The 15,894-nt window shown below is 49.4% G+C and overlaps 6 protein-coding genes across 6 annotated transcripts; 5 read left to right on the forward strand and 1 right to left on the reverse strand.

Annotated features, from left to right (window-relative positions):
* Positions 1-1,446: 1,446 nt before the first annotated feature.
* On the forward strand, positions 1,447-3,940 carry N7519_007165 (uncharacterized protein; the record flags this gene model as incomplete). Its single annotated transcript, XM_057293941.1, has 3 exons — positions 1,447-1,559; positions 1,612-3,691; positions 3,776-3,940. The coding sequence occupies 3 exons, from the start codon at positions 1,447-1,449 to the stop codon at positions 3,938-3,940; spliced, it is 2,358 nt and encodes a 785-aa protein (XP_057148752.1).
* Positions 3,941-5,487: 1,547 nt separating this feature from the next.
* N7519_007166 (dolichyl-phosphate beta-glucosyltransferase) lies at positions 5,488-6,906 on the forward strand (the record flags this gene model as incomplete). Its single annotated transcript, XM_057293942.1, has 3 exons — positions 5,488-5,601; positions 5,718-6,428; positions 6,562-6,906. 3 exons carry the CDS (start codon positions 5,488-5,490, stop codon positions 6,904-6,906), a joined length of 1,170 nt encoding a protein of 389 aa, XP_057148753.1.
* Positions 6,907-7,816: 910 nt separating this feature from the next.
* Positions 7,817-8,605, forward strand: N7519_007167 (uncharacterized protein; the record flags this gene model as incomplete). The annotated part of the gene is made up of 1 exon (XM_057293943.1): positions 7,817-8,605. One exon carries the CDS (start codon positions 7,817-7,819, stop codon positions 8,603-8,605), a length of 789 nt encoding a protein of 262 aa, XP_057148754.1.
* A 1,056-nt stretch (positions 8,606-9,661) lies between these two features.
* On the forward strand, positions 9,662-10,922 carry N7519_007168 (uncharacterized protein; the record flags this gene model as incomplete). The annotated part of the gene is made up of 2 exons (XM_057293944.1): positions 9,662-10,368; positions 10,442-10,922. The coding sequence occupies 2 exons, from the start codon at positions 9,662-9,664 to the stop codon at positions 10,920-10,922; spliced, it is 1,188 nt and encodes a 395-aa protein (XP_057148755.1).
* A 1,094-nt stretch (positions 10,923-12,016) lies between these two features.
* N7519_007169 (putative cell wall protein) lies at positions 12,017-12,750 on the forward strand (the record flags this gene model as incomplete). Its single annotated transcript, XM_057293945.1, has 2 exons — positions 12,017-12,442; positions 12,484-12,750. The coding sequence occupies 2 exons, from the start codon at positions 12,017-12,019 to the stop codon at positions 12,748-12,750; spliced, it is 693 nt and encodes a 230-aa protein (XP_057148756.1).
* A 1,186-nt stretch (positions 12,751-13,936) lies between these two features.
* Positions 13,937-15,100, reverse strand: N7519_007170 (ATG3/ATG10 family protein; the record flags this gene model as incomplete). Its single annotated transcript, XM_057293946.1, has 2 exons — positions 13,937-14,477; positions 14,550-15,100. 2 exons carry the CDS (start codon positions 15,098-15,100, stop codon positions 13,937-13,939), a joined length of 1,092 nt encoding a protein of 363 aa, XP_057148757.1.
* Between the last annotated feature and the right edge of the window lie 794 nt (positions 15,101-15,894).

Here is a 15,894-nt window from a genome sequence, read left to right on the forward strand (position 1 = left end):
TGGAGAGATTCTGTACGAGGTGGCTGATGTTGAGTATTCCAATTGTAGCCCACGTTCGTGTTAGGCCCACCACATAGTAACTTGTGTTGGATATGAGTGTTAAAGCTATTTCCAAGTTTAGAACTATGTATTACTGTATCTTGACTCAGGTATAGATAGAGATAGGAAATATTAGGTAGCAGTATAACCGGCCATAGCTCGGATCCCGTCCAAGTCGAGTCATCACCTGGGCATTTTGGCAATCTAATAAAGCCATGTGGTCGAATACTGGTGGATAACTCGTTAGCAGCTGTGCATCAGCCCATTTGTGAGTCTGTTGCATGATTGCCTGTCACCGGACATACAAGGAACCCTATCCACTGGTGATTCAACAAGGCGGCGAGTGATGGTGTGTCCCCAATATATGCTGTAGTGCAGACGACTTATTGACCAAGAATTGCCTCATTCTGGGGCGAACCGAAGAGGAAAAGCGGTAATCTTCACTTCGTACATAAGCCGTCAATGCTCAATGCGAGAGCGAAATCGCTAAGCCCACAAGGTCCATCCCAGTGCCTAGGCGGGCCAACGGAAACCGAAACAAAGGCTCTTTGGCCGAAAACGCCATGGCCCAAGCTGAAGCTTGGTCAAAAGAACCGGTGTGGTCGATTTCGGCGATAGTAGCCAAATAGCGGTGACGGAGCAAACAATGCCCTAGGGCTAGCGCTGCAAGGGCAACCGGGTTCGCTCCTCGACCCGGCGGCTTCCCCAAATCATGAGACGGCGACTGTCACATCTAAATGGTATTGGAAGATGATCTGGAGGCTGGCTGTAGGGCGATGACCGGGGTAGACTGGAACCCTACGACCGTTTGGTGAGGCTGTCAGATAACCGAGGGATCAGCTGTTTCAAATAAGACCTATTTCTTCAATCTCTTGCAGATCTTGATAATAGTTCGGCGAGTCATGCATATGAAAAAAGGTGAGGCAGAAGATATGGACCTGGGGTGCGCAGGGCGGCTATTGCCTGTCTGCCTCTCTTAACAGGCGCGGCTAAGCTTTGCATCAGGGGGCCATGGAACCATTCAAGAAGAGGTTCGAATGTTCCAATGACACAGTTGCATGAGAATCGGAAAAAGAGGCATGGAGTAGCAATAGAAATAATAAAAAATAGCTCAAGGCAACCAGTAGTTCGTATGGTAAAATATAATACCCAGCCACTCCGTACTGGGGCTAGGCGCACATGTGCAGATCGGCATCCTCCCGGGATCAGACAGGACACCCAGGCAGTTCCCAGGTTGCCTTCTGGATTTTGATGTTCTACGCTTCTACGTACATTTTAATATAAATAACGTTATTCCATATCTCTGTTCCTTCATGACAACATGTGAAATTTGAACATCTCTCTTTTTTCGTGCGTTCGCCACTTCCAAGGTGCAACCGATAACCTAATTCTCCCTAGATGGTTGAAATGGCCGAGCCACTGTGCCGTAAGGAGGCAGGACCGACTCGGCGCAATTTTTACAGTCTGTTGGATGCCAAGACAAACCTCCCAGGCAGAATTGTCCGTAACGTGTCACCTAGGTATGTTGCGCCCACCGGGCTGTTGTTGCTTATCTTTTGACTGTTCATCCAGGCGAACTTTGAAAAGACTATTGTCAGAAGAACTTATCTCTGAATCAATGAGTACCCACGGCTGCTGCTCCATCACCACGCCGATATCCAGTCCTCGGCCAAAGTCCACGGGCGTCCTAGCAGACGATTGCACTATGGAAACGCTCAGTAGTCATGGCATGCGAGCTCTGAGAAGTCCCGCTTGCACCAGTGTAGGCCATGTGGGCAAATCTCGTCGCCGGGTCTCCAGAGATCCTCGGCGGCTGTCGGCTTCGGCTTCTCAACACTTGAAGTCCAGCGTGCCTCAATGTATCAATAAACACCCCGCAGATCCAAAAATTGAGATCAGTGCTCCCAGGCAGGAAGAGGAACCGAAGCTACCTCAAGCCCTTGCGACACGTCCTGAATTACAAAGATCACAGTCAACACCCATTGCTGTGCACAGTCAAAATGATGTTGGGTTTCAGAATGCTTCCCACACTACCCAAATGCAAGCGCAAGTGCAAGAGACACGGCACACGGAAAATGATCAAATATCAAATCAAAATGTGGAGATGGTGGGTGGAGAGGCAGTCACTCAGGAACCAAAGCCTCATGAAATGTTTAGGCAACCGGAGACCCATACCATCACCGAGGAGCAACTGATCAACGAAGTGCGCGGAATTTATACCGGACTTGTCATGGTGGAAAAGAAGTGCATTGAGATCGACAGACAACAAGCGCAATCAAAGACCGAATTATCACAACCTCAGTGGCAAACGCTCGTCTCGCTACACCGAACATTACTTTACGAACACCATGACTTTTTCCTCGCCTCCCAACACCCGTCAGCTGGTCCTGTTCTCAAAGACTTAGCCGATAAGTACGCTATGCCGGCGCGCATGTGGCGGTATGGGGTGCACTCCTTCTTAGAGTTGTTACGCCAGAAACTCCCCGGCTCGATGGAGTATATGCTCGATTTCATCTACCTCTCGTACTCGATGATAACACTACTACTGGAAAGCGTGCCGGATTTCAGAGAGACTTGGATTGAGTGTCTAGGTGACTTAGCACGGTACCGGATGGCCGTGGAGGAATTCGATAAGAAGGACCGTGACCTCTGGGCAGGTGTATCGAGGTATTGGTATAACCAGGACCGAAACCAAGAAAATGGCCGCATTCAGCATCATCTTGCTGTTTTAGCTCGCCCGGACGTTCTTCAGCAGTTTTTTCACTACACGAAAGCATTGATCAGTGTGCGCGCATTCCCAAATGCTTTCGATAGCATGACCCAGCTTGTCGCTCCTCTGATGAATATGCAGAAGGGAAATTTGAGTACTTTATTCGTGACAACTCACGGTGCGCTTTTTATGCAAGCTCCGGTTGAGGAATTTGTCTCTCGAGCGAGTGTGTTTCTTGCTACTCTCCGTAAAGAAATTAGCCGGGTAGGGCGACAGGGGCAGGAAGGTGTTCAATTCACCTCTTGCAATATCTGTGCGATATTCCAGTATGGGGGGAAAGGGATGATGGAAACAGATTTTAAATTGAGGTCGCGCAATCCCACGGCAGAGGATCGCCTAGCGGCAATGAAGTGGGCATCGACTACAGCCGCAATGAAGTGGGAATCGAGTACAGCCACGACAAAAACACCTATGCACGCCATATGCAACGATCTTTCGTCCCAGCTCGCATTCCGGGCGAGCTCTCTCACGTTTCACACGTTGATCGTTATGCTCGGCCAAATTGGGGATCCAAACATGTACCCGAGTGTGCACATCTCTATGGCATTTGTCTGGTGTCTGACGCTCAACCCGGCTGCTATACAACGACTAGAACCGCTGATTCCGTGGTCGTTACTTGCGAGTTATCTAAACACCTTGTTTCGTCCCGACACAATCATTTCGAAGATCGAGGATGAATCATTCCCTCTTCTTGACGACTCAACTATACAACAGCTACCGGAGGACTTTTTGATTAGAGGACAGGCGTGGAGCCGGGTTTACTACCCAGAAGGATTCTTCGAGGGGGCTCCTACAGAAGACGACAGACCACCAATAGAAGAACATTCGACAGTGATTCCTAGAAGACATCGATGTCTTTGGCTTGGAGTGAGAATCGCAACTGTCCGTTTTCCCTGTCCTGTCTGCGCTGACCTGTTGCCCTGCCCCTATTAGCATATTGAAAGCTGACCATCTATCTCATACTAGTACACCCGCTGGATGACATACGATCAGACGCGACGGTTCACACCCACCCGATTAGCAGATGAATTTGCGCCAATGGCTGAATCTCCCGCTTACCTCTATGGCAATCCTTACTCACTAGGCACTGAGACATCACCCTCCTCCGATCAGGAGATGCAGGAGGTTTGAAAACACGGTTGGGTGACTGCTGGCTCTGTGGGTTCCGTTATGGCGTAGGCTGTGCGTCTTGGCGGATCAGTTTGGGGCTGGTGGGATCCTAAGGGTTTCTTTTTTCCTTGTTCGAACAAGTGCTCAGGCCTTCTTGAGCAAATCCTTTGGGCCCTTTCCGTACACGAAGCCAGAGAGTGGATCCTTTTCTTTCGTTAATACCAGACAGGAAATTCATGAGTCGCCCTCGACTACACGACAGATATCAGCTATCAGATTACTTTCTGGACCAACCCTGGAAGGCATGCCTCTGCCTGGACACCACTATCCAAGGACTGGACCGTTTGGAGTCTCCGGATTATTGCATCGATTGCCATGGATTCATGGGAACTTAGCCTGTCCCGGGATGCTCCTGCTTCTGTCCATCCGGTTTCACTATGATTGGGAACATAGCCTGTCCCGAGATGCCACGTATCTGTCCGTCCAGTTCTATAATGATCGGGAGCTTTCGCAGGCCTTTTCATCAGTTTCCAGACATGGGCGACATTCAAATGTGATTGGATCTGTCTTGTTGGGAAACAAGACTCCAGCTTCAATCGCTTCCTGGACTTGGATTGTTGCGTGCTCCTTCTATCCAGAAGGGGCACATTCAGAGCTATTACAAAGAAGCCTTGGCTTCCCAATGCGTTGTTTTGAAAATTGCTAGTTGGACGAATGAGTGTGGAGAGAATAACAGACACGAGACAGGGGAAGCAAAACGGTTGAGAAGAGAAATGAGACGATAAGAGAAGGAAAGTATTTGAATGAAACCTGGAAATATGGAAGCTTTTAGTGTCAGTCCCCTTTCCTATTTGGGAAGTGTTCGCATATAGTATATACACCCCCCTTGTCCTTCTCCCCAACTCCCGAGACTTTCTTCTTCTTTAACCCCATATCCATTACTTACTTTTCAATGGCCCTTTTAGTGGCTTATGGATTGCAGCATGCTCAGAGAGTTCAGGCATCATAGTCCTGTTCTCCCTAAGCTAATTTCTTTAAGGTTGCTATATCTTGCTAGAGGCGCCATTCTAACTTTGCCCATTGAAGCTCATTTTGGAGAGGGTATATTTACGAGGAACTGCGCCATTCGATAGAGCAAGAATCAGGTCTTGTATGCGACAATGTCTTTTCCAAATGATCTACCCGAGGACAATAAACATTAATTGTAATAGAACAGAACAAATAGATTAATATACCTCCTGCCTAGGTAATATACCTTCTAATATACCTTCCAATATAGTTTAATTAGTGTCTACGAACCGTGGCTCCCAAATGTGGATCTTTTCCATATCGGCTTGCGTGTTGCCGATAAAAGGCCAAGCTGGCGATTACCAACTAGCAACATTCCTCCCCCTCTCTTCTGCCCTCTCTCTCTCCAAATGTTCAAATGGCGAGGATCATTCTTCCTTACCTCTATGAATGATCCCTTTCTCTCTCGGACCTAAGTGCTTGCCTCCCTCCGGCATCACTCACTCCCCATTCCGCATCTGTTCCGTCTCCGCATCTGACGTCCAGCTCGTCACTCCACAATGGCGGCAGCTTGGGGCGAGGTCTGTCGCCAATGCTTCAATTCTGCGGTGGAAATCCCAGTCCAGATCTTACTCATTGCTTCCATAGCCAGTTTGCTGGGACTGTTTGTCCTGGTGAGTCCACGTTTCCCCCACTCCGCTTGTACCAGTCAGATCGCGCGGTGCCACTCCAGACACCTACAGCTCCAATTGCAAGTTACTGATCGTCAATCCTTCGTTCTATTTCATAGTTCTCATTATTCATATTCTTCGTTGCGCCGGTCCCACGAGAACCCCTACCAGAAGAAAAGAAGTATAGAACCCTCGCCAAAGATGGCTCCGTCACAGATCCCGAACCCCTACCCTGCTGGCTCGAAAGCCTAGACACCAAAAAGGGCGAAAAACCCACCGCAACCGACACAATCGCACCAGCCGAGCTATTCATGTCCGTCGTCGTACCAGCCTACAACGAGGAAGACCGGTTAACCGGCATGCTGGAAGAAGCCGTCAACTACCTGGAGCACATGTACGGGGATACAGCCAGCGCGATCGCCAACTCCAGCGCAGGAACAAGGGAGACGCGCTCAATGCGCAAACGCAAGCCGAACGGAGATACCACCAGCGATCCCGCAGTCTCGGCCTCAGACCGCGGCTGGGAGATCATCCTCGTCTCGGACGGGTCGACAGACCGCACGGAAGAAGTCGCATTCCGGTTCGCGCGCGACCACCAGCTCTCTCTGCATCCCAAGGGACACGCGGGTCCGTGGACACCACAGGCTGCGGAGGGCGTCCATATCCCGCCTGGCACGATCCGCGTCGTGAACTTGACTCATAACCGCGGCAAGGGCGGCGCGGTCACGCATGGTATGCGCCATGTCCGTGGGCAGTATGTTGTCTTTGCGGATGCGGACGGAGCGAGCAAGTTCGAGGATCTGGGGAAGCTTGTTGGGGCTTGTCGGGATGTGGAGGATGCGAAGGGGGAGGGCGGTTGCTGTTGGATCGCGGGCGCATATGGTTGGGAGTGAGGCTGTGGTTAAGGTATGATATTTGATGTCTGAGTGGGATGTTTGCGTGGATTACTGACTTGCTCGATAGCGATCCAAGTTTCGGAACTTCTTGATGCACTCGTTCCATTTGATCCTGTGGCTCATGACGCCCCCTAAAACGGCTACTGTCAAGGATACTCAGTGCGGGTTCAAGCTGTTCTCCCGCAGTGCGTTACCTTATATAGTGCCGTACATGCATTCCGAGGGCTGGATCTTCGACGTTGAGATGCTCATGCTGGCTGAATTCGCGCGGATCCCTGTGGCTGAGGTGCCTGTGGGATGGAGGGAGGTTAAGGGTAGCAAGTTGAATGTCTTGCGAGACAGTATTGGCATGGCTTGGGGTCTGGCTGTTCTGCGGGCAGCTTGGTCGTTGGGTGTGTATAGACAGCGATGATCAGGTTTGGAACTTGATTATTCCCGATATTTTCGAACAGTTTCCTATAGCGAATATATTGCATCTTGTTTTTTGGAGACTCGCCTTTTTTGACTTGACCGTAGTGGATGATTCAATGGATTTCCGATATAGTTCTGGGTTGATAGGTGTGCATTTTTCCTGCTCGAAAGAGCTTAGCCTCTACATATGTATGTATTATTGGACCAAAGGTGTATATCTTAGTCGACTAAAATGAATATAACGACTTTTAGTGTAGAATGTTAAAATGCCACGTTTGCATCACTCCGTATACTCAACATTCTGCATCTGACAGATGCGCCCATGGCATGTTGCTCAAGAACGTACGGAGTACTTGAGACCCAATAGATTGCACGTGTACATTTGCAAAGTTTTGGACGGTACTTGGCGTTAAGAATTCTCCTCCAATATGGAGTACATAGTTCTGAAGTAAAAACTCATCGGCTCCACTAATACGTGGGTCAACAGGGCCAAGGATCAGCCCATTTAAAGATATAAAAACTTTGCAAATGTATCCATGGTTCAGGAATCCAGGAACAGCTTTGTATGTACACAGGTATATAACTAGGTAACTACATGTAGAGACCTAATTAAACGACTTTGAACATTCGCCGAACTTTAACACCCGGCGAAGTATATCGGCCTGGAGAATGCCGAGATACTCTCGGCATTTCATATAAGGGGTCATGGTCCGATGCATTTTATCATCTAAAGTACGGTGTACAGATCTCTACTTTTTTGTTTGACTTTTTCAGGAAAAAAAAAATTTTCTGACGGTGGCAACACATCTATAGCGTATACACCCGAGTGGTACCACCATTTAAATCGGGATTAACAGCCGCATTTCGCTCGAATTCATCTATTGCTCATTCTTCTAAGGTTCTAAGCAGACATGACGAACCTCACTCCGTCAATACCATCCCGGCTTCTCCAACTCCCAGCCGAACTCCGTCTCAAGATCTACGAATATGCACTCGACGTCCCAAACGAGTATCTAGTCAGCAAACCAATGATCGTACTAGGCGATCACGGCAACACCTTCACATCCCGCGGCCAATACCGCGCCTTATCAATGAGTCCACACTGGGTCGGCGAAGACGGCACCGCACGCAAGTTACTAGCGGTGAACCGACAACTCCACGACGAAGCCGAAGACTATCTCTACTCGACGCACACGCTCTTCCTCCGCAACTCCTTCAATCTCGACCGACTAGCCGACTTCCTCGACACGCTCAGCGCAACCGCCCGCGCCCGCATCCGCAGCGTCGGCTTCGAGATCTTCTTCTTCGTGCACACGCAGACCGGCGTGCCGAAGCGCACGCTCAAACAATACGAAACCGCGGCGCGGCTTCTGTCGGAGAAACTTCCCCGCTGGAATAGTGTGCTGCTTTACCTCGATCCGCGGTACTATTATCCGTCGGCGAATGTGGGTGGGAGGGATCTTACGGCTCGGGGTGTGTTTGATCTTGCTACGCGCTTCGGCGCGTTGTGTAAGGATGTTAGTTTCTATCCGTTGCCGAATGGGGATCAGCATTTGCTTGATGAGGCGCAGCAGTTTGTTTGGCGGAGTCGGTCGCCGATGAGACAGGATGGTCGGTCTATTAAGGGGTGTTCGGCTTGGTCTTTGGATTTCAAGAAGAAATTGGTTCCAAGCCGACTCCGATCCTCGTCTGTCCGCTGATATTTTTTTCTTTTTTTCCCCTTTCTTTTTTATATATCCTTTTGTTATTTGGTTTTTGATTTGACAGCTTTTAGCATTCACCTCGATTCTTGACTTTGTGGCTCCGCTAGCCCTGCTAGTCCTGCGCCATGACGTCTGAGCGCGGATTATACTGGTCAACTGCATGCTAAAGGTCGAATGTGGCTCATGGCGCAAATGGCGTTTTCCAATTTCTCCATTCTTCCATGTTTATTTTACTAATTCAGCGCAGGGGCGAATTCTGGGCATACATTTACGGATATACTGCGCTTGTTGATATATACTTACACACATAGATGGCCTCGAGTTAATACAAATCACTTTTACTCTCATTTCAAACTATTAGGATCAGACCTTGAATTTTCTTTGTTGCTGATCTTATAAGTACATAAGTAGGATGGCCCATCCTCATACTGTATTTGCTCTACAATATATATATATCTGACATATCTGACATATCTGACATATCTGACATTTGGAGTGAAATGTTCACTTCACTCTCACTTCCCTATTTGATCCTTTTAACAATATATATAAACTACAACATAGGTAGATCTTCCATCTTATTAATGACATTTCCTATTAGAGTCCATTTGACGTCATAAGTTGTGGTCGGATCCGTTGACTATCTTCGTTGGTTGCCTTCTTTCTCTATTGTAACCTCCATTTCCCCGGAATCTGTGGGGTTCATGATTCAGTCCGATATTCCTCCATTCTTTCTTACTTATCTCTGGGAATTTCGTACCTGAAAGCTACCCAAATCCTAAATCTGCCCAAACCATTTTATCTACGGACGTAACCCAAGGCCTGACATGTGCCATATTGGGAACCTCGCATGAAATTCGTCGGAGTGCTCTGATCATTGACCGCTTCTAGGAACTCCACTGGTCAACGTGGGAAAGGCTTTGCAGGTTGGGCACGATTGTGATTATCGTGTTACTATCGTCCACGCTACTATCGTGCATGTCCAAGTCTATCCCTAATAGATCCTTATCTGCCGATTTGCGCTCATCGTGAGAAAAACACACTTCGGACACAATGAAGACTACCAAATTACTGGACGGCCACGGAAGTCTTTACAAAGAAGTACGCTTCTCTCCGACCGAAACCCCTATCCGTCGCACAAAATCCGTTTCAGCCACATTCCCTCCTGTTATATCAGGCTACGGCCGAACCGCATTCCAAGACTCGGCGCGGGTGAATTCGTTCGCCATGGATACTTCCTATATCGACCAATCGCAGGCGCTTCTCCAGAGCCAACGGCTGAGTTTTGAGACGGAGAGGGAATTGTTCGCGCAGGAGCGACGGTTGTGGGAGAAAGAGCGGGCACTATTGCGATCGAAAATTGCCGAGCTGGAGGAGTTAGTGAGGGGTCAAGGGAGCAGAACAAACCAATTGGGATCTGAAGCGGCCAAGCTTGTGCTCGCAGGTGGAATATCGCAGTATAACACAAATCGCTTCGCAGCTCAGGTGTGGGAGGGGACAAGTCCAGGCAGTCGACCAACAAGAGTATTCTCCGACCATGAATCTCCAGACCAAAGCTATCTATCGCCGATCTCTGAAAATGGAAACCTGCCATCCCTTGATCGGGCCCTTTCACCCCAATCGCGACAAGTAGACCGTTCTGCAGCGCCGAGTCAGCCGGTGCCGATCGAAAAGCTCGACAGCACGCTGGACGGCATCACGCTCAAGTCCACGGCGCTGCCACCGGCCGTGGTAGCTCGTGTGATCACTCCGCCCTCCCCGTCGCCCCTGGTAACTCCCCCCTGACACTGCCCCTTCAACCGCTGCAAGGCCGCCCATCGAACACCGAAACAGTCTCAAATTGAAGCTGTCAGAGCTCGGCCCGCCCAATGAGAACTTGCTTCGCCATGCAGGTCACACCCCGATGGCGATCATCGACGTTGATGATAGTCGACGGTCCACGCAGGAGGGGACTCCCCTCGAGGTTGCCTCCCAGGTTGAGGAGGCTCCATATGCGCCCGTGGCGACGAACGTTCATCAACCTTCCGAAAATGAGATCTCCTACTTTCCGGATGTGCCAGAGGATCCCGCTCTCCAGGGGCCTCTCGGTCTGATTAACGATGAGGAGCACGACTCCAATTTTTTGAATCAACTCGATCAGAAACTCCTTGATCAAGCGAAAAATATTCTGGGTAGCTCGGTTGAATCGGCTGATCCTAATGAGGCTGATCCTGAGTCTGAGTTCCCTCGCGAAGAGGAAGAACCGGAAATCAAATTCAAGAAATCTACTAATTTTGGCACTGCATTTGGAATATCGAACTCGAGTCATGTCTAACGAAGCACATATTTCACATCTATGTTGTACGCTTGGATATTTGTGATGTGTGTGATAGATCCCATGTCTATTTGGATCTCTTGATGTTTCCTCTTCTTTCCATGGAGTATATGCTTTTGGTGCTGTAACTTTTTTTTTTCATCTTCTTTCCTCCTTTTGGCGAAATACCTCACGAGATTATGATCTATGGCGATATGTGCAATACAACCTCATTTATTCCAATTGTTTCATATTCCTTTCCAGTCTGTGTTTTTGGGTCTTGACTTGACAACAGTCGCAAGTTGCATTGGGACTCACCTGGGAGTTCCTTGCGTGTGATGTATATGCATTCAATTTTAATCCCATACCCTGATTGGTTCCTTGGCAAGTCTCCTGCAGTTAATGTTTCTGTGCCTTATTGGCTTATCCCTTGCATCTATACCTATTAGGTACCTTTCTTCCCCATGCACGTGTTTTCGTATTCTCCAAACTCCATCTGTATCCCAATGGAGACATGGAGAGCGCCAATCCTGTCCTACATGAGCTCCTACAGCTCAGAAGCTCGGGGTAGAGCTCGTGCATAAACTTTACAGCATACGCTGCTCGCTCAGGGCACATCGGGTCTCTCGACAGCGCTGCAGGTCCTGACTATCGAACCATGCTGCTTGCTAATTTCCAATGACTTGGTTCCAGACCCCCTAAGACCTGATGTCTCTCATGATTTCCTTTCTCGGCAGCCGTTGACTTTGTACCTTGCAGATCACTGCCCTTGTGGCTTTTTTAGTCGAGTGCCACCAAGCATTAGTTCGTGCCTTGCAGAAATCTCCCTATCCGGTCCTATCTGGTCCTGGATAGAGCCCTTAGCTCTCTATCCCCATACTTTTCAAGTGTATACTCTGCTTGGAGGCCAAAAAGTACATAAGGGTCCCTGCTCACGCCTACTCTTCCGTTCTTCATCAAGCATCACAGTCTCTAAACAGTCATTCGCTTTCTCTCTCTTTCTCAACTCTCTTTCAATCACTTTATCGACTTGACATTTTCAATCTTCGGATTTATTTAATCAACCTCCATCTTCCTACTTCCAAACCAACAAACCAAACCAAACTACCGCAACAATGGTCTCCACTACTATCAACTTCTCCGGCCTCATGTGCCTTGTCCTTGCTCTCGGCCCTGCCAACGTGCTCTCCGCTCCCCAGCTGCCCGCTCTCCCATTCCCGGAAATGATGAACCAGGCCCCCGAGACCACCAACCACGGCCCAGGCAACAGCGAGACCTCCGCCGGCAGCGGCGTCAACGTCGGCATCCCAGGCGGTCCCTTCGTGAACGCCGGCGCCGGATTCCACGAATCCCACCGCGGCCCCTGCGGCCCAGCCTCAGGCTCTGACCAAGCCGCCGGCGCCGGCGTCAACGTCGGTATCCCCGGCGGTCCCAGCGTCAACGTCGGCAATGGCATGCACCACCACGAGGACGGCTATCCTTGCCCCGAGCCTCCCGTTGTCGTGCCCACTACCACCACTGTCATCCCTCCTCCGGAGACTGTCACTCCCCCCCGTTGAGACTGTTATCCCCCCCCGTTGAGACTGCCCACCCTCCTACCTGGACCGTCCCTACTATCCTCCCTCCTCCCACCTTCACCACCCCCATCTCCGTCCCTCTCACCACCGCCCCGCCCGCCTGGGCACCCTCTTCCACCCCTCTGATCCACCGTCCCGCGCCCACTGCATCGGCCTCGCCTTCCGCCGTGCCTTCCGCGCCTGTCCAGCCCGTCTTCAACGCCGGCTCTGCCCTGCTCCCTGGATCTGTTTTCGCAGTGGCTCTTCCCGTTATCTTGGCTTTCTTCAACTAAAGCTGCTTTGACATTTACCGAACACGATAAAAAATGGCGAAAATGACCCGGATAGACCATCGTCAGCGACATGGTCTATCTAATGATTGATTAGATCTGTGTATTTCTTGCCTCTTTACATCTGTATTCTTGTTTACTTTTCTTTTTATAATTTGTCTTCGTCGGCTGGTGTACTCACCCCAGGTTACTTGTATCTTCTGTGCTCAGTGAGGGCCGATCTTTTTACTTATCATGCTTTTTGGCTCTTGTCCAGCTACTGCGGATGGTGTCCAATTTTCCTTTGGGCGTCCGCGCGTGCTTTGCACTGTTCGGAGTTCTTATGTGGTTTCCTGTTACTTGTGGTTTTTGATGTTACTCTCAATTGGAATATATTATTTTGATATGCTATCGATTTTCAAGTTCTATTATGTTCTATTAAGTTACATTCAGTAGTTCTAGTGGGGAGAAGTGCCTTTATAGTCCATGGGTACCACGCACCTTCCTTAATAGGAAACCGCCCATACACCTTCCGCTTTAAGACTATATAGTCGGCCGCTTGTATGGCCGTAGTCTTGGTGGCCTACCCACGTACTCTTCCCCGATAGTCTTTTTATGTGTCCTTTTCTATGTCTTTTTGGGTAGCCTCAGTTGGTCTATTTAGGTATCTGGTATGCAGAAAAAGGCGGCAGGAGGCTTAATTTGCGAAATGGAATGTTCTTTGACGTTATATTAAGCTTGAATACTCAGAATGATCAGATACGAAAAAAGCCGCCATCATCTTAATCTAAATACATACATGTATCTATTTGATAGATCGACTTTCTCTTCCCTATCCTTATTAGCTCAAGTTTCAACCTCCTGGGCTTACTTCGAGGATACCCGGGGCTCTGTTATGATCTCGCTTTATGCAAGATGCCTACTCTGGAATCTTCAAAGATCGTAGTAGAATTGCCATGGAAAAATTCCCAAAGCTAACGAAGATAATACACAGCAAAAGCAACCCAGAAAGGGGGAAAGGAGATTATCCGTGCTCCCCAAAGCAGATTAACGCCCAACTCATATCATGTCATGCATATCACATTTCGAAAATCAAGAACAAGGGAGCAGCACGCCAGATCCTACTCTCCAGTCCAATTTCTCCGAAAAAAATATAGCTGCCTGGAAAGTAAGGATAAGATAGGACGAGTCTGTATCCCATTAAAACAAATTATACCCCCATCGTAAAGTCATGCTCGATGCCCGGCGTCACACTGGCAATGAACTTGAGGAACACAACTAGGTACTGGTCTACCCGGATGGCAACCTGTTCTTCCTCATCGCGTTGCAGCATTTCCCACTCGTCTCCGCCAGGCTGTGCGTGGTGGGAGTCCCCGAGCGACATATTCTTCGTCTCATCCACCAGGCCTTCCAATCCGCCGCCTGCCCGAAGAACGCGGTCCGCTTCCTCGCGTGACTGCGTGTGCTTGAGCTTGTCGCGGCGGAGCTTGAGTGCGGCATCGGCACGATCCAAAAGTGTCTTCATCACAGAGGCGTGGCGGCATGGGTGTACGCTGGCCATCTTGACGCTGCCCTCGAACCATGGGAAGTCCTCTAACGTCACGGTCTTGTCTTTGTAGTCGCCGACGATATCCTCCATCATCAGATGTGGTGGAAGCGGTTCGGATGGCGACAAATAGCCGGACAGGTAGAGGCGGGGCGTGCGGTAGAAGTTTGAGTAGGTAATGTAAAGGGTATAAGTGCGGAGAGATCTGGAGCGATAGCAAGTCACGGGTTAGAAAAGAGGGCAAGGTGAAGTTTGAAGACAGGAAAATGGTACTCACGGTGTCCCTGACTGATCATCTGTCTCTCGGATGATGGCTTCCTCATCATCGTCTTCATCCTCCATATCGGGGATGTCATCATCCTCCTCCTGCTCGCCCAGATTTCCGGATTCATCGACGGTTCGCACGTCACGAATCCGAGCTTCTTGTTTATCATGGTCTGCCGCAGCGTCGCGGCCACCACCAGTCCGCAACCATCCATCCTCCCCATCGTCGGCCGCTGTGCCTTCACCGCCGTCGCCGCCCGAGAGGAAATCCCTCACGATCTCATCCTCGAGCCCTGCATCCCCGGCAAAGTTGTCATTCAGCCTCCGATGACATGGTACTCCGCGGGTGACCAAGAACTGCTTGCCGTCTGGAAGGTAGGATACACGTTTTGCCGGACTTGATGCGTCGGCCCATGACCATGTGGGGAACTTGTAGACTAGATAATCTCCGGCGAGAACAAACTCCTCTGGGGTGATTTGGCCGGTGTTGCGGAAGGTGGACGTGCGTGATACCGGGGCCAGGCGGTCCCGCCAGGTTGACAGTGTAGAGTGTAGGATATTCATAGTGTTTCACAGGTGAGAGTGAAGAGAGAGATACGGAAGAAGCGGCGGGGGTAAATGATAAGCGGTGGAGCACATGATCCGCCCCGCGTCCACGGGTGAGCGTCATTTTGAACTGATATCCACGTGATGGTACCTGCTTATATAAGAATGTTATTTTCCATGCCCAGGTGATGGGCAGCCCTGGAGCCTTCTAAGGTTGGAATTTTGACTGACTTCATCTAGTGGACTATCCTAGCTCGACATCCTTTCATTTTCAAAGAGATATCTATTTATTCTTGCCAGAAGTTGGGCTTGGGCATATAAAAGGGTCTGTATCAAGTACGAAGGGCTAGTGGATCTGCCATAATAGGAGAGCAAACGCCGTCTCCATATCTGACCAATTCCTATACCAAGACAATGATCCTTTTTGATTAGGAAAAGTTGTTCAAAGTATCATATCTCAACTTCTTGAAGCAAGATTATTGTTTGAGATCCATATAGTAACCTACTATATATAAATAAGATACGTGAGGATTCCTGTACTTCTAGTCTGTATAAATTTCTGGCTCTTCTCACAGATGAACTTCTCTATGTACTATACGTCCGCTTATAGGGCTTTGGTATTCTATAGCATCCTTAGCCTTTAGTTCTCGGTACCTTAGCCTACCTTGTATGCATACATGAAGTTGAGGCTGGGAATGAGTTTGATTGTCAGTCTTCACCGTCGCTAAGCAGATAATTTGAGTATTCTAGGCACGGTGCATATCGTGTTTGCTATTTGCAACTGCGTCTTGTTTGCCATGGATCACATAGCC

The sequence above is a fragment of the Penicillium mononematosum genome, assembly GCF_028829835.1.
Source record: "Penicillium mononematosum strain IBT 11891 chromosome Unknown utg000003l:1.0-8172316.0:1.0-8177699.0, whole genome shotgun sequence".
Classification (NCBI taxonomy): Eukaryota; Fungi; Ascomycota; class Eurotiomycetes; order Eurotiales; family Aspergillaceae; genus Penicillium; species Penicillium mononematosum.